Source organism: Macaca thibetana, chromosome 13, assembly GCF_024542745.1.
Source record: "Macaca thibetana thibetana isolate TM-01 chromosome 13, ASM2454274v1, whole genome shotgun sequence".
Lineage (NCBI taxonomy): Eukaryota > Metazoa > Chordata > Mammalia > Primates > Cercopithecidae > Macaca > Macaca thibetana.
Window position 1 is genome coordinate 38747663 of NC_065590.1, and position 19661 is coordinate 38767323.

Genomic DNA, 19661 nt, shown 5'->3' on the forward strand with positions numbered 1-19661 from the left:
TCAGCTTCTATTTGGGTGCTTCCACTGGCATAGCTCATCAGCAACTAAAACTTTGAATCTTTAAATCTAAACTCACCTCTTTTCACTCAATAGCCAAACTTTGGACTTCTCCATTTCTCTTAATGGTAACACTATTTCCTATCATCAAAACGAAAACTGGTCACCTTTTATTTCTCCCTATTCCACACATCTACTATGTTGCATAGCCAGTCCATTTTTGCTTCAAGTTGTTCATATTCACCTTTCCTTTCCTCTGCCATTGGTATCCTTTATCACCTCATGCCTACCTGTTACTAATTCTTGTAACTGGCATCCCTGTCTTAAGTGTTTCTCCCTTTAATTTATAGGATGTAATTCTTTCTGATAATCATCTAAAAGCTTGTTAAATTTTCTAGGAAAAATAAGCCACAAAGATATGTCCATTACCTATACATTTATCTAGTTATTTAAAAACATGTATGCTTTTAGCAGGGCTATTTGATACATACATATTTAAAAATAAGTATGCTTCTGCAGGACTATTTGGTACCTATTCCCACTTATACCAAGCTTTACACCAAAATTTAATGGAAAGACACAAAAAGGAGAATGACTGCTTATTATACTTTTTCCCCCCAGCGTTTTGAGGAAAAATCTATTAAAGGTGCCTTTTGGATTTACTTATCTTACTGGATTCGGACTAGTATAAATTGCCTCCAACACAACGAAATTATGGGTTGTTTTAAATCCACTGTATTCCAAATAGCTCGAATTCCTTCTTAATACATACCCCTTAGTTAAAATAATTTGATTTTCACTGAAAATGTCCAAGGGACACAAACAAATGCAGTTGAGAGAGGAAGAATTTTGCATATAGTACTTTTTCTTAAAAAGCACTTTTTATGATAAAAAAACTAATTTTAAATAGTATACCTAGAAAACGTTACACATATAGCTTAGGGACTTTTTCTTGTTCTGTAATATATTGGTACCAAATAGCAACATATTTAAATCAAATATGTTGAAGAAAGTGGAAGAAAGTGTCCCTTCTTGGCCTTTCCTTGATACATTCACTGTGTGACATAGCTTGCTATGTGTAAGTTCTTTTCCTTCTTCATCCTGACAAAGAAGCAAAGTAGCTTCTGAAGGGGGGAGGGGAGGCATGGAGGGGCGGGTGGGGGCGGGGGAGAGAGAGGGGCACCATTTACTCCTAGGGCACATCGCTGAGCGTTTATTAGAAAAAATGCATGCTCATCATATGGAAAAATAATGAGCACAGAAAAAGAATAAAGTTCTCACATAAGGGGTATTAAGACTTTTTTTTTTTTTTTAAACACAATGGCTTTTTATAAAACGACTCAAAGGGTTTATCAATAAGGAGTTTCCGATCACTCAGAAAACATCCTCTCTCTCTCTCACACACACACACACACACTCTCAAACACACAAGAGCGTGCGCGATTATCAAGGCTTGAAAAGGAGTAACTGGTTAAAATAGTTGCAAAATGTTTTCTTGGTTATCCTCATCACACCTCCCCTGACAGCTTTATTTCTTCTCTCAAACATAAATTTCCTCCTTATGTTTTTCTCGATGCAATTTCCTATTGTAATCTGAATTTTCTGGGAAGATAATCGCCACAAGAGTGGATACAGCTCTACTAAAAGGATAAGCGGGCAATCTTTTTTTTTTTTTTTTTTTTTTTTTTTTTAAACAAAGACCGATGGACTCCGCCAAAGGGGAGTCTGGACGGTTTATGGGAATGCAGAGCTGGGTGGAAAGTCTTTCTGCGAGTGGGAAGTATCTCTTCTCCTCGTTTGTCCAGGTTTTCCCCATGCCTCGAGCTGCGGCCAGCTTTGGCTCGCTTCCCTGTCTTTGCAACCTGGTTCCTGACTCTGCCAAATCATATTACAGATGGGCCTGCGGGTGCTGCACCGGGGTGACAGCAGTCCTGAGGGGCCGTGCAATTCTGTAGTGGATCCAAGTCGGTACACGGATACACAGATACCTTTGACTGCCTCTCGCAGGACTTGGATTTTTCCTGGTTTTTTTTTGGTGCGGCATCCGGGTGGTTCTGACACAAGACTGTTCCTCTGCTCCTCCTCTCCCGCAAGGCTTCCAATCCAGGGCCCAAGTCCCCCTTTCGCTAGCACTCGCGCACCCCTAGCGCTTCCTCCCTCCCGGGAACCCTCGCATTTCCTCCTTCCCCTCCCTGCCTTGTCTTCTTCCCCGCCCGCCTCCAGCCACATGACAGGAAGGGCTCCGCCACGCGACGTCACCGACGTCCGCGCCCCCGCCCCTGGTCTTCCCCCCCACCCTGCACGCATGGGACGGCCGGCTGAGGGGCGAACGTGGTCCGCGCGCGCAGCGTTCCCCAACCAGAGCTTGCCAGAGCGCCGCGGCAGCCGCCGCCGAGCGGGGCGCGCGGGTTCCCGGATGTGCGGCGCTCGCGGAAGCCCCGCCCCCGCCGCTGGCCCGCGCGCGCCCCCGCCTCCGCCCCGCGCGCTGCAGCGCTCCGCTCTCCCCTCCCTCTCCACCCTCCCCCTTTTTCGTGCCTCGAGGTTGCGGGTCAGCGCGAGCCACTGCAGTGAGTCCGTCACGGCTCCGGCGCGAGCGCGAGGCTGCAGCCCCCGAGTCTCCTGGCCCTCTTCGCCCCTTCTCCCCCTCCTTTCTTCCTCTCTGCCTCTCGCCGCTGCTCCTCCAGCGCTCTCCGGCTCTCAATCTCGACCTTAATTTATTTACCTCTGCCCTGCCCGCTCCGTCGCGTGCCCAATCACCCGGCCGGCGCGGGCCCCGCGGCGCCGCCTCCCCTCCCCCACACGCGCCCCCTCCCCGCCGGCGACCCGAGGGCCGCAGCTGGGCCGCCGCCGCCGCTTCCTGCGAGCCCGCCTGAGCGCGACACTTCTCCAAGCCAGCGAGCCAGCGAGCCAGCGAGCCGCCGACCCGCCGAGCAAAATGGTGAGACCTTGGCTTCCTCGATGCACCATCCCTCCCCCTACTGCCGCCGTCCGGGTCGGGTGCGGGGGCGAGCCCCTACGCCCCTGGTCGGCTGTCCCCGGTGGAAAATTCCAGAGACCCAGGCCCGGCGGGTCCCGCGGCGGTTGCGGGCTAGCCCGCGAGGGCGGCGGGGCGGCTGTTGACAGGACGGCGGCGGGTCCCCCGCGCCCGCCCCCGGCCTCTGCGGGGCGCCCCTCCACCGCCCGGCCGCCGCCCCGCCGTCGCCCCACCCCCGCGGCGCCGTTCTCGCCGGGCATCGACCCCCGCCGGCACCCCCGGCCATCATCCCGGCGCGCTCCCCTTCTCGCGACCCTCCTCCACGTGGAGCCCCCCCTCCACGCTCACTCTGTTTTTCAAGTTCGAGGATATTCTGAAATCCTATGAGAATAACAATATGTGGCAAATGGCGCTTTACATAAGACCCACTTTCTCTCCAGAGCTGCTGCTTCTCCCACTCACTCCCTATTTCCCAGCAGAGAGTCTTGGCAGGGAACCCTGCCACTCACTTCTCCTCTCCTGCGAGCGTCGGTTTAGCTGCCGTGCGCAGCCTTGCGGGGTTTCCTTTCGTTGCTGCTTTCCTCGCTGCCCTGGCGAACCGGAAAGATCCAAGGTGTTCACGAAAACATACGCGAACTTGGTCTGAGAGAAATGGGGACGCTTACTTTTTCGTGCTTTCCTTACTACCAAGGGTTTTTTCATTTTCTTTGCTACCTTCGTGTGTCTCTCTCGGAGTGGTTGTTTTTGAATCATGGCGATTTAAATTTGTCTTTCCTTACCCTCACATTAATCCCTAGGTAGAATTCGCTGCTGTAGTGTTTCAGACCGACGCTAGGGGTGTGTCTCCCGTCTCTGTCGCTGAAGCCAAGAAATCAACGACGCCCTTTTAGCCTGTTACCTTACCGGTTCTCTCGCTCGGGGAAGCCCTTGTCGATAGCTTCCTCTTTGTAATCAAGAGTTGTATACACAGTAGGGAAAGTTCAGAGTGCTATTCCGTGTATATCAGATACTCCATCATGTGATTCAGTTGTTAGGCTTTCTCTAAAAGTCTTTGAACAGTTGTCAGAAGACTTAAACTGGTTGACGGTGGGTAATTTCTTGCATCTCTTCACTGTGTGGTATCCCACCCTGTATGTAGAATTTAAGTGCTTCAGTATATGTGGTGAATTACTGAAGGGAGAAATGCTGTTGCTTACAACTTAAAATCGATTTGGTGGTGATAGGGAAGAAAGTGAAAGTAGAATGTTCAGGTAAGTCAGCTTTTATTTAAAATATAGGGCAAATGAGTAAGTGCTCACTGGTGCACTTAAAACCCAGATTGAAGCAGACTTAAATGATTGCCGATTTTGATGTGTAGAGAAAGTTTTCCCCTGCCAACTTTCGAGGCAGCTCTGAGAGGCAACTTTGGCACCTGAAAGTCACAAAACACTTTAGGAAGATCATAGCCATTCATCGTATAATCTTTTTGTTGGCATAGTCTTTTGAAGTGAAAAATTACATTTCAGTGCTTTAATAGAATTTTCTTATGCACATACTTTACTTGAAGGTCAGAATCTTGAAGATCTTTGTTCATTGCAGGGAATGTTTTTACTTAGGTTTATAAACAACACATTTGAGGAACAATGATCTAGCCTTTTGTTGTTTATGTATTATGTAGCGAAGTGATATGGTTTCCAAATAGTAACTCTCTTGCAGTGCACCCCTTCCTCTGTTTTTTGAACAACAGACTGAATTTGGGAAATTCTCCTTTAGCTCTTAAATTTCTTATTTTCCTGTTACTCTGTTTTCTTGTCTTTTAAAATATTTTACGATGTATCAAACGATATTGTTTCCTGCCAGGTCAATATGTTCCTTTTCTTAACAGCTCCCTTTTCAGTGTTTATTTCCTAATTCAACTGTTGGTTTTTTCTTTTTTTTTTTTTCCCCTCTTTCGTCCTCCCAATACCATTTCAGAACCTACGTAATGTTGGCAGTGGCTTTCCAACTTTAGGGTTATTTTGGTCTGTTGAATACAGTACTGGTTTGAAAGTATCAAGACCATACTCGTAACTCAACTTTGCCATATGGGATGTAGATTAACCCAAGTAAATCAGGCTTTGGAATGATCTGGTTAATTTTTCTGGTTAATTGAACATGCAATTCTGAAAACTTTCACACCCTTTGGAAAAATCTCTGTTAGAACTCTTACTATTATTTACATTTTGTCAACACCATTTACAGTATTTATGAAATATCACTAGTTAATTCAAGTATGAAGAAAGTAAAAAGGCTTATAAGATTTAATTGAACTCTCAAGGATCTTTTCTGACAGGTATTTAGTTGGTGCCTTAAAAGCAGTTTATTTCTTTTGTTTTCTGAAAGTTAAAGTCTTTCCCTCCCTTCACCCTTGAGTTTTAAATTGTTAAGCGTCCAGGGAGAATGAAGGTTATATGTTAAAAAAAAAATTCTGTAAATACTGACCTAGGAATTTCTGCTGAACCAGGTGTTTTATATCCGTTTTTGTTGAAACAGATAATACGGATTTTGTTCTAGATACTTATATGAACGTAATATAAAGGTAGTTGTTTTACGTTTTGTTTCTTAAGAGAGCTTTAAATTTTATAAAGACCTTTTCATGTCTTTGTGCTTTTAAAGTTTTTTTCATCTCCATGATCTGCACCTAGAACTTAAATTTATTGCCGTCTATAACTGTATGTAGAGTTTTACACAACATATTCTAGTTCAGATTCTGTGGCAAAGGCCACTTTTTAGGAAAAAACCTGTCTTATGACCAGCGGAATTAAAATTCACATCTGTCCTGAGAAAATTTGTCCACTCATTTTGTCCCATAGTGAATGAGAAAATTAAAATGGCTCAAGGTATAAGGTAAAGAAACTGACTAAGGGTCAGTCAGCAATGAGAGGGACAGACAAGTATGGAAGGATCAGGCAACTGTTATAGGTAGCAAGGCAGTATAAGGAAGTCACCTTGGGCCAGGAGGATTAAGTCAGACCATGGTCCCGGACTCTGGGGCAAGCTACAGGGATTCGTTTCTATCAACAAATACTTGCAGATTTTGTCTGCTGTTTACTGGTTATTGTGCTCTCTGTTGTGGAGGATATTGCAATGATTAAGGCAGGTTTCCTACCTTCATTTAAGTAGAGAATGTAAGACAATGCCAGTAACTGTGAAGTAAGTTAGCGTATGATGAGTGTCATATGAATAGTACACACAAAGCATAATAGAAATTTAGGAAGGAGCAAGATCATTTTCACCTGGGATTAGGACAAGTTTTATGAAGGAGGTGACAATTGAGCTAGCTGGGTCTAAAAAGATTAGGGTTGCAGTAGGCAGAGTTGCAGGCATCTAGAAGAAGGCACTTTGAATCCTAAAGGTAGGAAGAGACAATGTACATTTGGAGCATTGATTCTTAAAAAATGGTTTCCAAACCAACAACAGCAGCATCATTTGGAAACTTGTCAGGCCCCACCCTGGAACAACTGAATCCAAAATTCTGGAGATGAGCCAACAGTCTTAAGTTTTATAGGTCTTCCAGATGATTGTGGTGTGGGCTGAACTTTGAGAACCACTGTTTAGAGAATAGGAAGGAATGTGTTTATTTAAAGTTTAGTCAAATGTCTCTTAATATACCTAGCACTAACTATATGTACATAAGACATGATTGTTATCTCCAAGGAAATTAATCAAGTAGGGTAAATAAGACAGTGATTATGCAGTGTGCTGTGTGCTATTAAACTAAACATGGGATGCTGTAAGAGTACATGGGAAGAGGCTTAATCCATACTGGGGATGAATGTCACTTAAAGCTTCCTGGAAGAGAAGGTGTCTGAACTGAGTCTTTGAGTATTTAGCCAGTGAGGAAGGGCACATCACATAGAGAGCTTCTGTTAGAAGTCATGGAAGCATGAGCTATACAAGCTATCCAGAGAACTAAAGTATTAGTTTAGCGTGGCTGGAGAGGAAGGGGGTAGTGTCTGGTGGTTTGACACTAGATCATAGAGGGATTTGCATATCATGAAGGAGTTAACCTTTTCTTTCCTGAAAGCAATGGGAAGTTGTTTTCAAGCAGGAGAATGACATTGTCTCATTTACTTTTTTAAAGAGACCATTCTGATGGCCCTGTGGATAATAGGATAGATGAATCTAGACATGGGGATTAAGAAATAATTGCAGTAATTTATGTGAGACAGAAGAACGTGAAAGAATACAGTAACAATGCAGATGGGGAGAATACAGTAACAATGCAGATGGGAATAGTAGGGACCCTGCAGGAGATACATTTAGGTGGTAGAAGAAAGAACTTGGTAACTATTGGATTATGGGGAAGAAAAGAGGTGGTGAATTCTGCTTTAGTTTCTGGTTTTGGATAATGCTATCCACCTAGCAAATATTTATTGAGCATCTATTTGGTTAAGGTTAGGTTTTAGGGATACATGGGGAATACTGTTCCTGTCCTCGAGAAACTTCCAGTTTGCTGGGATGACTATTGTTTCATCTCTAGTCTTCTATTATTTGGTAATTAGTGCTTGGGATGCTATGTTGCAAGATTCCAAGTTCAATGGGATAGAGTGCTGTGAAATATTAACAATGCCTGCTACGTACATATCATGGCCTAGGAGATAGCAGAAAGAACTTGATAGCCTGGAGGTAGAAGGAGGCACATGTGTTTGAACAGTGATTCTCAAGAAGTGGATCCTGGACTAGCAGCATCAGTATCATCTGGGAGCTTGTTAGAAATGCATATTTTCCTAGGAGATGTAGGAGAAGGCTTTGGGGGAGTGATGAGGATTTTTATTTTTGCACATGTTGAATTTAAAGGAAACATGGGTTGGCTAGGCACAGTGGCTCATCCCTACAATCCAAGCACTTTGGGAGTCCGAGGCAGGTGAATCTTGGGCTCAGGAGTTCCAGACCAGCCTGGGCAACATGGTGAAAGCCCATCTGGACAAAAATACAAAGTTAGGCGGGCAAAGTAGCACACGCCTGTAGTTCCAGCTACCTAGGAGGCAGAGGTGGGAGGATAGCTTGAGCTCGGGAGGGAGAGGTTGTGGTGAGCCAAGATTGCGTGACTGCGCTGCAGCCTGGGTGAGAGAGCAAGACTGTCTTGGGGGGCAGGGGGTGGGGAGGGAATATTAATCTTGGGTTATCTAGGTGATTATGGACAACAGGTAATTGGCTGTCTGTATGTGGAGCTCAGAAGAGACATCTGGGGCTTGCAATAAAGATTTGAGCATTGTCTGTGCATTTATATTAGGTAGTACTTGAAGCCATGAAACTGGATGAAATCCTGTGTAGAGAGAATATAAAACGAGAAGTGAAGAGAGTAAACTCTAAAGATGGTACACGTAAAAATGCAGGTAGAGGACGAGGAACCTGTGAAGTTTGTCATTGAATAGCCTATGAGAGAGTTGGGAAATGAGCAGCATGATGCCAGATTGAAGGGAGTTTTAAGGAGGAAGGAGTCAGCAGTGAATAAATACTGCAGAGATCAAGAAAGATAAAGATGTCTTTTGGAGATAACAGGAGGGTTTTGATGACTTGGGCAACAGTAGTTTGTTGTAATGGTGGCAAGGGAAGCCAGGATGTAGTGAGACATTGAATTTAGATTGCTCTTTAAAACTTCGAGTAGCAAAGAGGATGAAAGCTAGAGAATTTAGTGTTGAGGAAGGATTTATCTTGGGATTGAAAGAAAAAGAGCCGGCCACGGCGACTCACTCCTGTAATCCCAGCACTTTGGGAGGCTGAGGTGGGCGGATCACGAGGTTGGGAGTTAGAGACCAGCCTGACCAACATGGTGAAACTCCGTCTCTACTAAAAATACAAAAATTAGCCGGGTTTGGTGGCGCACGCCTGTAATCCCAGCTACTTAGGAGGCTGAGGCAGGAGAACCACTTGAACCCGGGAGGCGGAGGTTGCAGTGAGCTGAGATCGTGCTAGTGCACTCCAGCCTGGACGACAGAGCGAGAGTCCGTCTCAAAAAAAAAAAAAAAAAAAAAAAGAAAGAAAGAAAAAGTCAGTAAAACGGGAGAGATTATCTTTTGCATCTTTTCAAAGAGAAAAGACAGGATTATTGACAACTTAATGTCTCCGAGGAGGTAGAAGGGAGTATATGACTCTCCTTAGACAAGAAGGGGAATTTTTCTCATCCTTTTAACATGAAAGGGAAGGAGAAAAAGATGAAAACTATTATGTAGGTTATATAAGAGTTTAGACTGGAAAGGAAATCATGTGTTAAGTTGTAAATGGTTTAACTGTGAGTTCAGTTTGGTCCCACTGGGGAACCATTGATTAATCTGGAAATAAGATGCTGGGTGACTTGGAAAGGGTGGAAACTAGATGAGGTGAGTTCCACAAAGGAATACTGCTTTGTAGTATTACAAGTATGAAGTTATGAGGATTTGAAAGCAAATAAAAATGGAGGCATTTTAACTACAGAGTTGAAAAGAGTTAGAAACTGATGATGAGGAAACAGTCATGAAGGATGACCTAACCTAGTGATTAGATATAAAGATAGCACACTACAAATAAAACCGGGAAAGTAGGAGTGAGTTGCTGGTTAGAAGTAGTGTTAGAAGAAGGTGAGCTTGGTTTTAGATAGATAGATAGATAGGCTTGAGACATTATACTGTAATTATTTAACAAATGTGATAATGTACTTGGAAAATAAACAGAATAATTTTTTTTTTTCTTTTTGGAGACAGGATCTTGCTATTTTGCCCAGGCTGGAGTGCAGTGGTGCGATCTCAGCTCATTGCAGCCTCCACCTCCCAGGCTTAAGCCATCCTCCCACCTCAGCCTCCCAGGTAGCTGAGACTACAGGTGCACACCACCACAGACAGCTAATTTTTGTATTTTTTGTAGAGACAGGGTCTTGCCATGTTGCCCAGGCTGGTCTCAAACTCCTGAGCTCAAGAAGCAATCTGACCACCTCAGCCTCCCAAAGTGCTGGGATTACAGGCGTGAACCACCAGGCCTGGCCTGGAAGTAAAATATTTGAGTCAGGGTTATAGCTGTTTGGATGTAAAGATGAAGATTAAGAAAATACTGATGGACTTGGTCATTAGAGGAATATTGATAATTTTTAAGACTAACTTCAGTCATGTCCTAGGTGACAAACAAGATTGCAGGGGAATGTAAACTCTGAATGCAGAAGCCTTGTCTTTGTCTTTTCATTCTTATATTCCAAATACTTGGTATATAGTAGATGTTAAGCACTCTTTGAAGGAGGAGTATGTGAAGTGGACTAAGGAAATAGGTGCTCATTGGACATTGAAGGCAATGAGTGTCAGTTCCTTTTTTTTTTTTTTTTTTTTGAGACATTTATGAAAGACAAAGGATAATTCAGTGGTTTACAGTTGGAGTAAGTTCTTTTTTGGTAAGGGAAAGATGTGGATATTCTTGAGAATTAGAAAAGCCAGGAGAGGGAGCTATAAGAGCGTAATGAATGGAATGAGCTCTAGAAAAGTTAGAAAGAAGAGGGTAAAAGGAAAGGATAGACATTAAAAGAGAGAGAAAAAATCAGAATGAAGAGAAATAGGCCATGGCAACAGATACGTTTTAATAATGGAGTTCATACCAGGTGGCCTAAATCGTCTTAGTATCTCGGGATAATTTGAGGCAAGTTAATTTGCTGAGGTTGACATTGAGGCTGAGGGAACTGGGGTGGTTTTGAGGGGTGAGGGCTGTGGAAGAGGATTGTGTTATCCAGTTTGGGGGATTGTTAGGCAGTTAACAAAGAGTAAATAAATATAACTAAATAGTAGCTAGGACTTAGGGGAAGGCAACAGTGGGTCAGTGACCTAGGAAATAAATGTAGAAAACAGGGGTTTTAACCAAAAAAGAGCTTAATACTTGGGCAGTCTTTGCTTTAGTAACTCAGATTTATTTGTTCTTCTGATCAATTTACATAGGTCTAAAAGGAATCATTTTTTGAGTTCAGCTTTTATAAAAGGAAGGGGAAACATGCAGTTTTAGATCCGTATTTTAATTTTTTTCCTAAAGGTCTAAAGACACTATATTAATACAGTCACTTAAAAATTCAAATAATATTGAAAGATTTAAAATGGAAAGTAAGTCTTCCCTGGCCACTCCTCCCCCAATATTAAGTTTCTTGTTTATATATGTGAAGAGTTTTTTGTGTGGGGTTTTTTTTTTTTTTTTTTTTTTTCCGCCTGTGGCAACATATGGATTTTATTATAATTTAGTTCTTATTTAAAAGATTGATTGTAAAAGAGCTTTAATGATATGCTACTTATTATAAACTATGAATAAACCCATAGTTTACTCATTACAGTCAGTTTTATTCCAAAGTTTTTAATGGTATTTGAAATGTAAACAATGAGTCAGAAACAATTGATAATTCTAATTAGGTAGCAATTTTATAATGATAGAGGTTGTTACTTTAACGAGGGTCTGAACTATGACCATGTTCTTAAGAAATTACTCTGGGGAAAATAACATTTTACTAGAACCTTTTTTTGTACTTATTTCTACCTGATATCTTATTACACATTACATGGATAACAAATTCTTAAAAGGGAAAATGACCTCTGAAGTGTAATGGATAAAGCATCTTTTTTAACTCAAGCCTGATTAAAAGTTATTCCTCGTTTTTACCTTTCCAAATAAGCCTTTGCTCCAGTAGCCCTCATGTATTCTTCCCTTTCTGAATTTTCTCCATAGACTCCCGTATGTCCTCAGTGTTTGTGAGTTGATGGTATAATTCTGGCTAATTTATAGGTCTGGTTCAGGAATAAAATTTTGATAAATGTGATCCTGGGTTTGTCTTTGGATTTTATAGTCTTGTACTATGAAATATTTAAAATGTTTGAAGATTTCTGTAGGAAATCTTTTGAAGTTTAGCACTAATAATTTAAACAATTCATAGATTCCTATACTTTTCTTCCTCATAGAGTTTTGTTTTTTAAACATTTCTTGTAAGTAATGAAAAGAGGGCCACATTGGTAGCCCTGTTGGTATCCCCAAAAAACATTCCGGTAGATGAGATGTCACACTGACTTGTTTTTGTGGTGTTAGTAAAATCACTGGTGCGTTGGCCAGCTCTTTAAACACAGAGTATTCATTTTTATTTTTATGTTAGAATTAGGTATGCATTTTAAAACCTAGTTACAATAGAATGAAGCATAGCAGCCTACAGAAAGGATGTTACCCTTGGCCCTTACTAGCACTGTCCACTAGTACTTTATTTTTAATCTGTCTAGGTTCAGGGATGCTTTTCTTTCATATCCTCCATAGTGTAATGTCATAAGCAAGTCCCTATTTTAGGCATGCAATAGGTTGGCATTGTCTAGTATATCTTGTAAGGCAATCTTTAATAAAAATTGGAATCTCTGGAAAAACACATGATAATGGGTAATAAGAGAAATCTGTACTTACATATTTGTTCCTGGTGTACCTATGTTCCCTAACAAATAGAATTTCATGAATTATAAATTACTAACATACTCTTTCTCAAGTAAAGAGTGAGCTTATAAACAGAGGAATACTTCAGCTCTGTCTCGCTCTCTGGCAGTCACGCTGCTTTTACCTTGCTTCTGGACTGTTAACATCTGTTCGTACATTTCTTGTTTTTCTTTTTCTTGCTTTTTTTTTTTTGAGATGGAGTCTCGCTCTGTTGTCTAGGCTGGAGGGCAGTGGCACAATCTTGGCTCAGTGCAACCTCAGCCTCCCAGGTTCAAGCGATTCCTCTGCCTCAGCCTCTGAGTAGCTGGGGTTACAGGCGTGTGCCATCACACCTGGCTAATTTTTGTATTTTTAGTAGAGACGGGTTTTCACCATGTTGGTTAGGCTAGTCTCAAACTCCTGACCTCATGATCTGCCTGCCTCAGTCTCCCAAATTGCTGGGATTACAGGCGTGAGCCACTGCGCCCGGCACATTTCTTGTTTTTCAGTCCACCACAGTTCAGTGATGTTTAATTCAGAAGACCCTAGTTATATTGGTGGTTTAAATTTTAAAGTTAATTAAAGTTAAGTAAAAGTATAAATTCAGTTCTTCATTCACAGTATCTACAAGTACACAATAGCTACATTTAGCTAGTGGCTACTGTGTCAGTGTAGATAAAGAACATATCCATTGTGGCAGAAATTTCCATTAGATACTGCTTGTCTACAATGATTTTGCACCTGCATGTCAATGAAACTTACTTCCGTTAGTAGTAATCTTTTTTTTTTTTTTTTTTTTTTGGAGATGGAGTCTTACTCTGTGGGCCAGGCTGGAGTGCAGTGGCACAATCTTGGTTCACTGTAACCTCTGACTTCTGTGTTCATGTGATTCTTCTGCTTCAGCCTCCTGAGTAGCTGGGATTACAGGCATGTGCCATCATGCCTGGCTAATTTTTGTATTTTTAGTAGAGACGGGGTTTCACCATGTTGGTCAGGCTAGTCTCGAGCTCCTGACCTCGTAATCTGCCTGCCTCAGCCTCCCAAAGTGCTGGGATTGTAGGCATGAGCCACTGTGCCCAGCCACATTGTCAGTAATCTTCTAATTACCAGCATGAGATTTGGAGTTGGGAAGATCTGAATTTAGATTCTGGCTCTGCCATTTATTAGCAATGTGACGTTGAACAAATATCATAAGCTCTCTAGACCTTATTTAGTGCAGTACATATGTATCAAAAGTGGGAATGACAACACCTTAAATTGTGGTGACAGTATACAGTTGGCCTTCCCTACCCATAAGTTCTGGATCCATGGATTGAAAATATTTGGAAAAAAAAAATAATGAAAAATAATACAAATAAAAATTTAGTATAAATACTATTTACATTGTATTAGATATTGCAAATAATCCAGAGGTGATTTAAAGTATACAGGAGGATGTGCATAGGTTACATTCAAATACTATGCCATTTTATATCAGGAACTTGAGCATCTGTGGAGTTTGGTTTCTAAGGGGTGGGGGTGGGGAAGTGGGACCAGTTCCCAGTGGATACTGAGGGACCACTGTAGAGTGTCTGGAGATCCCATAGGAATTCATTAAATGCATTTGGTTTAACGTTTTTCTGCTTTGTAATGTTGGACCTTGTTGGGAACTCTTGAAATTCTCCTCTTTTGGCTTCTGTGACCTTTTCTACTGTTGCTAGTTGCTATTTCTACCTCTCTGACCATTTTTAGTCTGTTACCAGCTTTTGATCTAGGTTTGGTCCAAGACTCTCTCATATATGTTTGTATTACTTTCCAGTTTAAAATTCTGGCATTATAAAGACTAAAATCTTTAACGTAGCCTATAAGACTCCATAAATTCTACATCTGCTTACATCTGTCTCTTCCACCATGTTCCTACTTCTTTTCTATGCTCTAGCCACTTGGCCTGGTGTCATTTGACCCAGTATTGTTTGCTATGTTTATTCCACCATCCGAACCTTTGTGTATGCTACAGGAATGCCTCAAAAGTCCCTCAGTTAAGTGGGAGCCACACACTCCAGAGCAGGTCGGGTCATGTTCTATGTTATACTCTTTTAGTACCTTTAATGTTTAAGTTGTAGCACATAATTGATTAGTTTTGAGGTATTTGGTCGCTTTCTGTCTCCCCATGATTTAATGTGAACTCTGTGAGAATGGGCAGCTTGTCTGTCTTGTTTTTCATCTGTTAAAAGGAAACAATCTTTATACAAGTTCAATTTAGCAGAGTTTGAGAAAGAAAAATCTGTGTATGGGATAACTCTGAGAATCAGAACAGATCTAAGAACTCCAAACCAGCAACATGGTCAAGTAGTATTTAAAGATAGAAAATAGAAGTGAAGTATAAGACAGAAGTGAGGTACAGCGCTTAATTGGTTACAGGTCATTTACCTTATTTGAGTCATTGGTTGCCTGCGATTGACTGAAGCTTGGCTGCTGTAATTGACTGAGACTCAGCTGTGTTGTAAAATTACAGCTGCTCCTTGACTTACGTTGGGGTTACATCCCGATAAACCCATTGTAAGCTGAAAATGCCTTGAATACACCTAATGTACATCTTAGTCTAACCTACCTTAAATGTGCTTAGAACACTTACATTAGCCTACAGTTGGTAAAATAGATAACACAAAGCCTATTTTGTAATACTTACGTAATTTATTGAATACTGTACTGAAAGTGAAAAACAGAATGATTGTATGGGTGCCATCGTAAAGTTGAAAATCGTAAGTCAGACCACTTTAAGTTAGGGACCATCTGTGTACTCTTAGGTTTTCAGTTGGTTTACTGAGGCAGGCTGTGGTTATGTAAGGACTGAAGTGCAGAGGCATCCTGAGGCCAAATTTAGGCTAATTTAACAACTTTTATATGCCGCCGCTGCCAGCATAAGACCCTACACATTATAGAAATTCAGTAAATATTTATTGAGTGAATGCACAAATTCCTTTTTTTTTCCCTCAGAGTTTCATCTGTTTCCTGTGTACTGATGATTCATTCATATTTTTCAGTCCACATTGTTCTCTTCTCCAGTTCATAATTCTGCTTACTGGATACTATTTAAATAAGGATATTTCTAAGACACCTCAAACTCAACTAAATATAACCAAAACCGCATTCATTTATCTTCATATTGATGCTTCATTATTCTCTATTTTTTTCTTAATGGAGACAGTGTCTATCCATGCACTTTCCCCTGGAAACCTTGTACAGTCATACTTTTATCTCTTCACTACTAAGTCTTAAGGCATTTTTCAGTTGCACTTAATATATTGTTTATTTCTGTAACACAAATTGACTTATTCTCAGTAAACAAGGAAACATAATATTCGCAGCATATTAATGCTTTGTGCCACCAAGTGGTGGTAGATGAATTCAAAATATAGTAACACAGCTGAAAGCAGCAATCTACAGAATACGGAACTGTATACTGTCCATTTAGTTCACATCCTTCCTCCGGACTGATACTGGCTATTTATCTGTGTTGGAACAGTTTATTGCACAACTCTTCTAGATCTTTATGCATTTTTTTCCTTGTTTTGATAACTTTGCTTCAAATGATCGTTATACCTTTTTCTGTTACTTTCGTTTGTACCTTTAAAAAGTCTTTTATTATGTTTATTCAGCACATCTTTATGTTAATATTTTTATTAGGATTTGTATTGTTTTTGTTAGTACTGTGGTTACAAAGTTGCATAGGTTTTAAGTGTCTCTTCCGGACTAAATTTAAGAACATGAGGTTTTTTTGAGGAACATAAATACCATGTTATATAGCAAACATGTCTTTTCATTTAGATCCCCCAAATGCCTCTTGAATCTGCTACTTCTTCATCCCCGTTGCCATTGACATTGTCGTGCTTTCATTTATTTCTCAGGTGGGCTATTTTGATAGCCCACATAATACTTTTTTCTTTTTGCCTGTAGTTTCTTACTTCATTCTGCCTTAGCTATTGCCATGAGAGTTTTTCTTTGGATGAGGAAATCTTATGTCAGTGCTTTGATTTGAAAGTCAAGGCTACATCTTCCAGAATTAAAAATCTAAACTGTTTTGCATGACACTCAGGCTCTGACCCTTACTTCTAGCCATCCTTATGCTGTAACTAGTTCAAACTGCTGCTTTCTCAGATGCCTAATCCTTTTTCACTTATTGGTGCCTTTGTACTCTTTCTTCTGTCGGCAACGGCTCTCCCCTTTCTTTGTCTGGCAAACGTCAAGATCCACAGTGGCATTCTGTGAAAATGTTCCCAACTCTCCCAGGCAGTTAATGGCCATTTGTAAGTAACTTTCAGTGGTACCTTCCATATTTCATTATGTTTAATTGCCTGTCCTCCTAAGCTGTTGGCTCCTCAAGGGCGGTGGATGCATTTTTTTCATCTTTGTAAATCTAATGGCTGTTGTGGTATCTGTCACTTAACGCAGAAGTGCAGTGGAGCTAAGTTATACTTATCGTCTAGGACTAGGGAGATCTTTGCAAGTCCTGTGAATAAAAGTTTAGAAAACCCCCAGTGTGTTAGGCACAAATGAGAGAGCTACCAGAAGGGAAAATGCTATTGATTGTAAAAGAGAGCTTCTTTTATGCTTCAAAATTCTTGTTACATATGTGAGTAGACACTTATATGTCAGGGTGTTACTTTCATTTGTAAAGGGTAAATAAACATTTTCATAAATAAAGGAAACTCAAAATTTATGAACAGTGTTTACCTTTGTTTACCTAAGCTGATTTATCGTAGCGTTTTTTTGTTGTTGTTCTGGAGATTCTAGAACACCTAGTAAAGTGTTAGTACAAGTCTACATCTTTTATATCCTTCACTTAGCAAACATTTAATGTTCACTTACTGGATATATCAAACATAGTTTCAGGTATAAAGATGAACGAAAAAAAGATACAGCCCCAGAAACTGTGGAGGGAAATATTACAGTGAGTGCTTCAGTAGAGCTGCTATAAAGTGCTAGATTTCTTCTGGCTACTCTGCTTGTGCAGTTTGAACTTAACATGTAACAGCTGTTTTGGCATTTTATTATTCATTCTGGTCACATTACTCATGGAATTGTATAATGTCAAGTAATTGTTCAAGTGCTGAAAGAATACTGTAATTTTGTTGTTGATTACTTCGCTTATCAGTAAATTTAATTTGATATTATGAGAAGTAACATGATTTGGTAGAGCAAGACTGGGCTATGGAATTGGAAGGCCTGTTTTGGAGTACTCTAAAAAAAAACCCTTGTATTTGTAAAATAACCTCAAGATTGCCCGCTTCACAGTTCTTCTGAGTGTTGGTGTAGGTAATTAAGATGTTTGATAAATTGTAAAATGCTGTTTATTTTTTTTTAAGAATCAGTTGAACTACTGGAAACCAGTATGTAGTATTCTTGGCAGGTCTAGGTTTCATAATCCTAATTTCTGTGCAGCCCACTATTCAGAAATGTAGTGATTAACAGTCAAGAATGTATCAGGGTATTTTTGGCTACAAGTAACAATAGCTAACTAAAAGTGACTTAAATAATAAGCAGTTTGTTATTTCACAGAATGAGAAGCTCAGAGCCAGAGATTTACAGGGTTGGTTCAGCAGTTCAGTTTGCGAGGATAAATGAGATGATATATGTAAAGTCTCTAATAGAGTGCTCAGCATGTAAATGTTATTTCTCTCTTTTTTTTTGTATTCAGTAAATGTTAACTTTCTTTTTTCCATCCCTGTTTGTAGTCACAGAGTTAACTTTTAAGGATTACTTTCTAGATCCATTAGTTTCTACCTAAAAAAAATCTTTTGAAACTTGAGAAAGCAGTTCAGTTTCATCAAGAACATAAGCCCTGCTTACTTTAAAGCTTCTCTGCATGTCAGCAGAGGGCTGCCCCAATTTTAGACACCAGCATCTGGCCGAAGAAGAGCAGGGAAAGCTTCTTTATTAATTAAGGAGCAAAAATTTCTTAAAAGTCTCATAGAAGGTTTTTCCTTCGGTCTCATTGTATTCTTAATGGCTCTTGCATACTAGAAAAAGGCCACATTCCTTACTCTGGCATTTAAGTTTTTATAACCTGCCCCTAGATTACTTTCCATCACCGGAGTCTAGGCCATGTGATAGTAAAAACAACCTCATTGCCATTTTATTAGGTACTCTGAATAAGGGTCCCAGATTACTGATGGGATTTTAAATAGTAAAAACTATATCTGGCTTCTGATGTTATACTGACCTCTTCCCTCAGCAGTACATAGCTATCCCCTCATGTTGTCATTCTCCTCACCAAAATAATCTGTCTAGTTACTGTAACCAAAATTCTGCTTCCTCTCTGAAGGTTGTCATCTCCCTTGAAGCTCTTTTAGGTGGAGCATAGCTGTTCATTTTAGCTTAGGGGTAATTAGGAGTTGTTGGCATTGTTTTAGATCATGAGTTGGAAAACTTTTTCTGCAAAGGACCAGATAATAGATATTTTAGGCTTGTGAGCCATACAGTCTGTTGCAGCATTTCAATTCTGCCATTGTAGTGTGAAGCAGCTATAGACAGTACATAAATGAATGAGCATGGCAGTATGCCAATAAAACTTTACAAACGCAGGTGACACATAGTTTCTTAATATATGATACCAAAACCATTTTCTTTCATTGAAAGAAATGAAAGAAAAAAAAGATAAATTGTATATCATCAAAATTAACAAATCTAAGCTTCAAAGAACAGGAAAATAAGACAATGCTCAGAAAGGGGGAGTTTCTCAAAATAATATCTGATAAGAAACTTCTATTCAGGATATATAAATAATTCTTGTAACTCAGCAATAAAAAGACAAATAACTCAATTTAAAAATGGGCAAGGGTTCTGAGTAGATATTTCTCCAGAGAAGATATGCAGATGTCAGTAGTGCATGAAAAGATGCTCAACATCATTAGTCATTAGAGAATTGCAAATCAAGATGTCAACAAGATAACACTTCACACCCACTAGGATAGTTATAATCAAAAAAGACTGATAAGTATTGTCAAGGATGTAGAGAAATTGGAACCCTCAAACCTTGCAGGTGGGAATGTAAATGTTTATAACTGCATTAGAAAATAATTCCTCAAAATGTCAAACATAGAGTTACCATATGACCTAGTAATTCCATTCCTAGGTATATACCTAAAAGAAATGAAACATGTGAAATGAAGTGAAAAAGTTGGACATGAATGTTCATAATAACGTTATTCATAATGGCCAAAAATGGAAACAGTCCAAATGTCTGTTAACTGATGAATAAATATGGTATGTCCGTACGAACGAAATGTTCACCAGTATAAAGAAGTGT

The 19661-nt window shown here is 40.3% G+C and overlaps 2 protein-coding genes across 4 annotated transcripts in view; both read left to right on the plus strand.

The window, feature by feature from the left end:
- C1D (C1D nuclear receptor corepressor) overlaps window positions 1-19661 on the plus strand; it is a 377915-nt gene that overhangs the window by 164440 nt on the left and 193814 nt on the right. The window lies entirely within an intron of this gene.
- Window positions 1-19661, plus strand: part of PPP3R1 (protein phosphatase 3 regulatory subunit B, alpha) — a 77208-nt gene that overhangs the window by 1493 nt on the left and 56054 nt on the right. Inside the window, exon 1 of one of the 3 annotated variants that reach the window (XM_050754525.1) lies at window positions 2447-2935. The exons of 1 other annotated variant lie outside the window; for it this stretch is intronic. In XM_050754525.1, the coding sequence (XP_050610482.1) occupies window positions 2933-2935 (3 nt within the window). In that variant the 5' untranslated portion in view covers window positions 2447-2932. Of the gene's footprint in view, window positions 1-2446; window positions 2936-3259; window positions 3585-19661 lie in introns of those variants that run through there. One more of the 3 variants, XM_050754522.1, reaches the window with a different exon arrangement.